The sequence below is a fragment of the Triticum dicoccoides genome, chromosome 2B, assembly GCF_002162155.2.
Source record: "Triticum dicoccoides isolate Atlit2015 ecotype Zavitan chromosome 2B, WEW_v2.0, whole genome shotgun sequence".
NCBI classification, from domain to species: Eukaryota; Viridiplantae; Streptophyta; class Magnoliopsida; order Poales; family Poaceae; genus Triticum; species Triticum dicoccoides.
Genome location: NC_041383.1, coordinates 90,369,275 through 90,377,924, shown reverse-complemented (window position 1 = coordinate 90,377,924; position 8,650 = coordinate 90,369,275). Strand labels below are relative to the sequence as shown.

Sequence of the window (8,650 nt, the reverse complement as noted above, 5' to 3'; positions counted from 1 at the left end):
GGATGCTGGCCTCTAGCATCTCAGCTTGAGGGCGGGAGGGATTGGCCTCCGCCTCCGAGGTAGCGGGAGAACCTCCTGCACGGGCCCGCGGCGAGGACACGGGAAGACCGAAAGTTACCTCGTCGCGCTGCTCCCTGAGAAAGGAGCAAAGTAAAGATCCATGCACAAAGGAAGCAAGACACAAGTTTGTTACAAACTTACTGATCAGGGCGAGGGCGGACTCGGCATGCCCGACCCACATGCCAGGAGTGATCTGCCGCCTGGATGATGGGCTCCCTCCGGCGTTTGACACCCTTAGAAGGAGACAACTCAGCGCCGTCTGATAGGATAGGACCACTCCTCCCACCTTGGCACGACGGGGCCTCGCTGTACCCGGAGCCCGAGCTTGGGGACATTGTCTCGGATGGCCAGGCCCTTCGAGGCTCTGATCTCCCTGGTCCCCTTGGTCTTCTTCGGTTTGGCCGAGGACACATACGGGTCCATGACCAGCGGCTTCTCCAGCTTGGTGCTCACAGGCTCCCCATGCTAAGGAGCCGGTGATCGTAACTTGGTGAATGTACACCAGTCCTGCATCACAACAACTCGGATTCAGTCGATTGGGCGAGATAAACAAAATGAAGCTCCTAGGGGGCTCGTTGTGCCTTGTAGTAGACGACATCATTCCCCTCAGCCCGAAAGGTCCGGTCCTTGGTTTTGAAGAGGAGCGTCTGCATCCCGCCGATATCCTCCCCTCTATAGAAACCTCGGATGACCGAGGTAGCGCAACCTGGGGCAAACCTCCGTAGAGGAGATGCTCAGGCTTAGAGAGGTTGGACCTTGCGATGGAGCACGACATGGATCACATCCACGAGAGTGGCGCCCTCATCAACACAAAATGCCACATGATCCTGGAGGGCTTTGATCTCCTCTTGGTTTCCCCAGTCGAGGTTCTTGGTCGTTCGAGTGCAACTGATCTAGAAGCGCAGCCGAGAAGGGAAGGACTCCTTCCCTGTCCCCTGATGTCTTATCGGCCATGTAAAACCACTCCTCCTATGGTCCTACCACAACTTGACCGTCTTGATAAACTTATCAGACAACCACTTGACACCATGGATCTTGCTGGTCATGGCTCTCCACACTCCGTGATCTGGCCTCCATTGGCCTGCGGTTTGACGAAGAATAGTTTGAGCCAGAGCCAGAGCCTGAAATGGGGCTCGGTGCAGAGGAATGCTTCATAGAAGACGATGTAGAGGCAATGTGGAGCATGGAGTTGGGGGCGAGGTGATGGAATTGGAGGCCGTAGAAATATAGAAGGTCCTCTAGAAAGGATGGATGGGAAATCTCATACCTCGTATGAGGTGGGAGATAAACACGATGCGCTCGCCTTCCTGAGGTTCTGGAACCCGAGAGGCGAAATGGATGGCCTTCTCGGCGAGTGGGGAATGACACTAAACTTTGTCTTGTGGCGGGAGGTACCTGAGCGCCTGGAGCTCGGTGATGTCACTGGTGGTGACAACAGAGCAGAGCCACACCCCCTCTTGCTCGCCGCTTTCTCCTCAGTGGCCGCCGCTGTCGTGGTGCCCTTCCCCTTCCCAGCCATCGATGGAGACCGAAAGAAGGAAAAAAGGAGGTGGAAAGGTTGTGCATGGGCTCTGGTCTCTGGGCACTGGAGCTTGAGGGTTGCAGGAGCAAAGAGCGAGAGGGGAGGTGTGAAAATGGATTGCATCCATCATCTACCTTTTATAAGACAGTAAAAATACCGAAGGGACACACTACATGGCAGTAGTTTCACAAGTTCCCAACGCGACGTGCATTACTTGCACACGTGAATTGAGGGATTCTACTAACGATGCCGCTGGAAATCCGGGGCACGATCTCTTTATTCATGGGACGTGCCAATGGCAACGGCGTCGAGCTACGCTAAACACGGCATAATGACTACTGATGGGCAGCAAGGACCTTTTGGTTCTACAATACGTGGTGGCGGTTTGGGTTCGGTCAAAGTTGTCAGAACACGACCCAAATGGCGCGCCCACTCTAGCATAGGGAGACTTCACCGTTAAGTTAATTAGGCGTAGGAAGGGTCTTCAGATTTGCTGAAAAGACAAGTGCTTCTCGGGAAGCTCAGTTGGGGATCCTCGGATGTCCGAGGTATGATATTCCTCGGACAGAACTATGGTTACTTCAGAGGGAGATGCGCGAAGAAGGTGTGAACCAGTTTGCAAGACCGAAGGCCAATAACAGAGAACAAGTCGCCCGAGGCTTGCAAGAGCGGTTCAGGGGCTACTAATGTTGTCTCAAATAGTGGGGGGGGGGGGTGCTACGTCAACTCCCAAACATGGGCTGGACCGAGGAACTCCAAACAACCAAACATGTAGGCCACGTTTGTCAGGCCCCACGACGTACTCAAGATGGAATCTTCCAAAGATCTGGCGCACACTGCAAGGCATAATGTAATCCTCGGCATGTTTTATCCCCTCATGTAACCGACCTAGGTGTAACCCTACGTACCCTCGGCGTCTATATAAGCCGAGGGGTTTAGCCGGCCATAGAGGTAGATTTATTCACAATACGATCTTCAGGTAGATCAACTTGTACTCTGTACCCCATCCATAATCAATACAATACAAGCAGGACGTCGAGTTTTACCTCTTCGAGAGGGTCCGAACCTGGGTAAATACTGTCTCTTCTTTGTTCTGTTACCATCGTGCCAAGATCACCAGCTCGGGACCCTCTACTCAGGATCAGCTGGATTCAACTCCGCCAACAAGCTCGTGGCGAACGTCGAATCTTTGAAGTTTCTGTTTTTTTACTGGCTTGCTAAAACTTAGTCGGCTGAGATTTTACCGAGTCTCAGTCGACTGCATAGCTATTGGATCTTTGCATGGAGATTAATGTTGGACTAAGCACCATCCAACATCCCTCACAACATTCTTTCCCATTGTTTGCAACATGCCTTTCTACCGGTTGCAGCATCCATGATTGCTGGTTGTAGCATGTCATCTCCCCTCGTCGATTGTAGCACATCATCACACCGGATGCAACATCTGGCATTGATGTTTGTAGCATGTAGTCACACGGGTTGTAGTGTCTGTTGTCGTTGCTTGTAGCACTCCTTGCAACATTTTTCGTTACTGTTTGCAGCATCCAGCCGTGCCGCTCGCAACACCACAACTACGCTGATGTCAGTCTACTAACGGTTGAGTTCTAGACACGCCTGCTTTTTTAATGTCTGCCTGCAAGTCAAAGGCTTTCTCCATCCAATGTCGTCACGGAAAACAATCAGCATCTTGCTTTTTAATGCTGTTTGTTACATCGCATCCAAAGACTTTATCTATCCCTTTGTGTGTTATGTCACGCCACGGATAGCCGCCGGAGAGCAATCTTGATGCATTCGTTGTCCAGAAGGTCAACCTTTCAGCTCTACTATATGAGAACGGAGCTCAACAAAGGCCTTCCCATCATTCGACACACCATGGCGTCGCACGACCAAGAAGACGAGCTCGCCATGAGCAGCGACGAGTTGCTCCAAGCTCAGCTCGAGCTCTACAACCACTGCTTCGCCTTCGTCAAGTCCATGGCGCTCGCAGCTGCCACCGACCTGCGCATCGCCGACGCCATCCACCTCAGGGGCGGCGCTGCCACCTTGTCTGATCTTGCGGCCGAGACAGGGATCCACCCGACGAAGCTCTCCCACCTCCGGCGGCTCATGCGCGTGCTCACCACCTCTGGCGTCTTCTCCGCCGACGTCAAGGCTAGCGGCGGCGACGCCGTGTTTAAGCTCACCCGGGTCTCTCGCCTCCTCGTGGGAGCTGGGGGCGAGCACTCGCGCCGCCGTAACCTGTCCCCGATGGTGGGCGTGTTTGTCAACCCGGTCGCCGTCACCGCTCTCTTCAGCATACGCGAGTGGTTCACCGACGAGACGAGCGCCGCCTCGTCGCTCTTCGAGGTGGCGCACGGCTGTACTCGGTGGGAGATGATAGCAAAGGATGCAGGCGATGACCGCGTGTTCAACGCCGGCATGGCAGCGGACAGCTGCCTCAGCATGGAAATCCTACTAAGAGAGTGCAGCGGTGTCTTTGGGTCCGTGGGCAGCTCGCTGGTCGACGTCGGTGGCGCCCATGGCACGGCTGCCATGGCGATCGCCAAGGCGTTCCCACACGTCAAGTGCAGCGTACTGGACCTCCCTCTCGTCGTCGCCGGGGCTCCTGCCGTTGACAATTTAACCTTCATCGCCGGCGACATGTTTGAGTACATCCCGCCGGCAGACACCGTTCTACTCAAGGTAAAAATACAAATACCATAGCCCATTTCACTATAACAATACTGTGGGTTTATATAAATATATATTTTTGTATCAGTGGATTTTGCATGATTGGCCGGACGAAGATTGCATCAAGATACTACGCCAGTGCAAGAAAGCCATCCCAACAAGGGACGCCGGAGGGAAGGTGATAATCATGGATATGGTGGTGGGATCTGCAGTATCGCAGCAGGAAACCGTGTCAAAGGAGGCGGAAGTTTTGTTCGATGTCTTCATGATGTACATCGACGGGATCCAGCGAGAGGAGCATGAGTGGAGCAAGATTTTCTTTGAAGCTGGGTTCAGTGACTACAAGATTACACCGGTGACAGGAATTCGCTCAATTATTGAAGTCTACCCATAAAAATATAAATATTCATAGTTCATGTTATGGATTTGGACGCAATGTTGTATGTAAGTGGCACCTTTATTATCTTATTATTACTATCACTCAAGTAAAACGAGTGTTTGACTAACTCTTCCTCTGTCTTTGCAAAAAAAAAAAAACATGCTTCACAGTCAAACAATACGTTGAAAAATTGCCATGCTTTTAAACGATATATGTGTATGCCACTGAGGAATTTACAACATCTCTATTCATGTGCAACTTTTTTTCTTCTTGCAACCCAAATTAATATGAGTCTTAACTTCAATTTTCACATGTTTATACAACATCACATTTCTAACGTACCATATTCTTTTGATAAATTTTTATAAACACTTCAAACGTGGTTTCCATGAAATTTTAAGTGTATTTGCTTTTCACCGGATACTTAATTTCTCATACAAAAATCATCGGGTTCAGATCCTCACAGGCACAAACTTATAGTATTATCATTATCATTCTTAAAAAAAGCATATATTACCCATGGTTAAAGAAAACTGATGAACTATGTAGATAACAAAAACAGAGGCAGATATGTATCACGACACGACGATTGGTGAGGTGGACACACACACTTTTCGTTCTAACCCTATAAATGTGGTTGGACCAGACGACATGCCAAGATTTTTCTAACCAATTGTTGCTTTCGCAATCAAATCACTAACCACATCACTGCAATTCTTTTTTTTTTTGCGGTTGATGTCTATTTTCTATTTTTTCGTGAGTTGACTTGTCAGGCATGCTTGGCCTTCTTCACGTAGGAATGGATGGATAGGGAGGAATAAACCCCGATCCAAGAAAGAGGTGAGGATTACCCACTCGTTGGGGGCGTGGGGCTGGCTCCTCCTTGTCGGGCTCCGGCACCCGCCAGCCGGTCTGTGGGAGCCGGCCGTCGTGAATGTATCACTGTAGCACTTGCTCGTTCACTAAGAAGGGGAGCCAATCTAGGAGGCGGACGTTTGGTCCCTGACACTATATGTCCTCGGTATCTAGATCATCAATAAATGCATCGTGATGCATAGCTAAAGTAGCGATTTAAGAGCATCTCCAACAGCCGCGCTAAGCGCCGCGCGCAAAAATCCTGTTTGCCGCGTGCGCTTCGGCTGGTTTAGCGCGGCCGCTAGCGCTGGCTCCAGCAGCTGCGCTATAATGCAGCACGCGCGCCGCTCCAGCAGAGCGCAAAAATACAGCGCGCGCACCGCACAAATCACATATACATTTCAAAGAAGAAGAGCAAAAATGATCAAACAAACAAAATAAATCAACAATAAATAGTTCAATTTCGTTATCATTACAACTCAAACAAATAGTTTATCGTTCAGTACAACAAATAATGCAATAAACACAACAAATAGTTCATAAACAATACAATGTCGAATGCAGAAATCATGATGCTCTTTGTCGTCCATACCATGCCCACCACTCTTCAATCAGATCATTCTGAAGTTCATTGTGCGTTGCGGGACGCCGAATGGCATGATAGAAGGCAATAAAACGGGCTACCCTTTCAGCCCTCCGTCGCACTCGCACAGGATGTCCCAAGAGTTCATACTGTGAGTAGTCTAAATCTTGGCCACGCTCATTCTCGATGATCATGTTGTGCATGATCACACAAGCGTGCATGATGTACTAAAGCATTTTTTGATCCCAAAATCTAGCCGGTCCTCTCACAATAGCAAATTGGGCTTGCAAAATCCCAAATGCTCTCTCCACATCTTTTCTAGCCGCCACCTGAGCATTGTGGAAATCAAGATATTTCTTACCTTCCGGCTTTTTCAACGGCTTCACAAAGGTTTGCCACTTTGGATAGATGCCATCCGCTAGATAATAGCCATAATTGTACGTACGGCCATTTGCTACAAACTGCACAGGTGGCAACTCACCGTTTGCAATCTTATTCATCAGTGGTGACCGGTTGACAACATTTATGTCATTCAAAGATCCAGACATTCCAAAGAATGCATGCCAAATCCAAGTCTCCTGATCGGCCACCGCTTCAAGGATTATAGTGGAACCCTTTTTTTGCCATGGAATTGCCCATGCCATGCCTTTGGACAATTCTTCCAACTCCAATGCATACAATCTATTGAGCCAAGCATGCCAGGAAAGCCGCGCGCTTTGTTCATCGCCAATAGCCTTGCGGCGTCTTCAGCAGTGGGAGATCTCAAATACTCCTCGCCAAACACTTGCACAATTCTCACTGCAAAGCGCTTGACACACATGATGGCTTGGCTCTCACCCATAGCCAAGTGATCATCAACTAGATCAGCCGAGATACCGCATGCCAACATACGCAAAGCGGCTGCCACTTTCAGAAAGGTGCTATGCCCGAGATCTCCGGCGGCATTCCTCCTTTGCTGGAAAAACCGGTCATGGCTCGCTAGTTTCTCTGCAATGCGCCTGAACAAGTCGGTGCTCATCCTAAACCGGCGACGAAAATACGACTCCGGGTATGTGGGATTCTCCACGAAATAGTTCTTCATCAATCTGTTACGGGCATCAATCCTATCTCTCCAAATTTTCTCTCGACCCATAACCGAACCACCGTGCTTCGGTTTTTTATTGATATGCATAGCTAGGATCATTGCAAGACCCTCTTCCTCTTCCATATCAAATTCTTCTTCGGAAGAATCGAATGACAAACTCATCTACAATGTTCAATACTATACTATAAAAATTACAATTCAAAACATGCACCAAATTCATGAAGTTTGAGCAATACATACCTTGTAGGCGTTTTGTCGAATACCTTGCGGGCGCGGCGCGGCAGCGAGCGCTGTTCCTCGGACGACGGAGGCGCGCGAGCGCCGGCGAGACTAGGAGGGGATGGGGCGGAAGCGCGGCGGCGCGGGGATAGGCCGGGGAAGTGCCTGAGCGGTCGCCGGGGGCACGGGCGGCGGCGGCGGCGCGGCCGGATGGGGGTGGAAGTGGGAGAGGAAGTGCCAGAGCGAGCGCTCGAGTGTGCCGCGCGCTGCAGCGGGCGCCCGAAATACACCGCGCGAGGCAGTGTTTCCGACAGCGCGCCCAACTCGTTATAGCGCGCGCGTGATTTTTGCGCGCCCGCCGGAGCAACCCGCCGCGTTGCGCGCGCGCTAAAACCGACTAATTTGCAGCGCGGCGCTAGTATAGCGCGGCTGTTGGAGATGCTCTAAGATATAGGGAAGGCAATGCAGGTGTGAAAGTGGAATATACTTGAGAAGACCAGTGTTGTATGTCGCTTGGCACATGAGAGGACAGCATCCCGCACAGTACCAAGACGAGTTTTGCAGCCACTGCTGTTAAATGTTCTGCTACTGAGACACGGCAACTTTATCCCCGACATTGGAAAGGTAGCAGAGCACTGTAGCAGCTGTGTCCAGCAGTACGTGAAACTAGTAAAAAAGGTGATGCGATGGATGCATGGCAAAATTACAATGTGCTCACAGTGACAGCTATATTAATCCATAAGGAGTTTAAAATAAGCTAATTAGATATCGATGTGATTTTTTCAGTTCAGTCTTTCATGTGCTCACAGTGGCAGCTATATTAATCCATAAGGGGTTTAAAATTAAGCTAATTAGATATAAATATGATTTTTTTCAGTCCAGTTTTTCATGTAACAGAACCGTGCATGTGTCATGGAATGTATTTACTGAGTTGTTACTTATCCATTGAATTGGAAGTTTTTTTTGCGAGGTCCATTGAATTGGAAGCTGGTTCAAATTAAATTGGATGTGACCGATTAGTTGGAACAGGAATAAATATGTCGGTAATATGGTCTTCTAGATGAAATATAAGTCTACATGTTCTGAAACAGAAGTCAAATTTGGAAAACAAAACTTCTTTTGAAAATATATCTACAATAACTTTTCAAAAAATAACTTTGTTCGACGATAAACTCAGTTATGTATTAATTGAATATTTTCTTACTCTTTGTATCAGAATCTATTCTTTTCTCAACACACAAACCATTTTCACAATTACGAATATATGTTCTTTTTTTA

The 8,650-nt window shown here is 49.1% G+C and overlaps 1 protein-coding gene across 1 annotated transcript; it reads left to right on the top strand.

The window, feature by feature from the left end:
• Positions 1–3,375: 3,375 nt before the first annotated feature.
• On the top strand, positions 3,376–4,758 carry LOC119362302 (acetylserotonin O-methyltransferase 1-like). The gene is made up of 2 exons (XM_037627501.1): positions 3,376–4,264; positions 4,341–4,758. Exons 1-2 carry the CDS (start codon positions 3,410–3,412, stop codon positions 4,644–4,646), a joined length of 1,161 nt encoding a protein of 386 aa, XP_037483398.1. The 5' UTR covers positions 3,376–3,409; the 3' UTR covers positions 4,647–4,758.
• The last annotated feature ends 3,892 nt before the right edge of the window (positions 4,759–8,650 follow it).

Bases quoted from the DNA above. Each gene is read 5' to 3' on its own strand.
- LOC119362302 (XM_037627501.1), top strand. From the start codon at position 3,410: ATGAGAACGGAGCTCAACAAAGGCCTTCCCATCATTCGACACACCATG. The intron at 4,265-4,340 runs GTAAAAATACAA...TTTTTGTATCAG, and splicing joins CAGACACCGTTCTACTCAAG to TGGATTTTGCATGATTGGCC.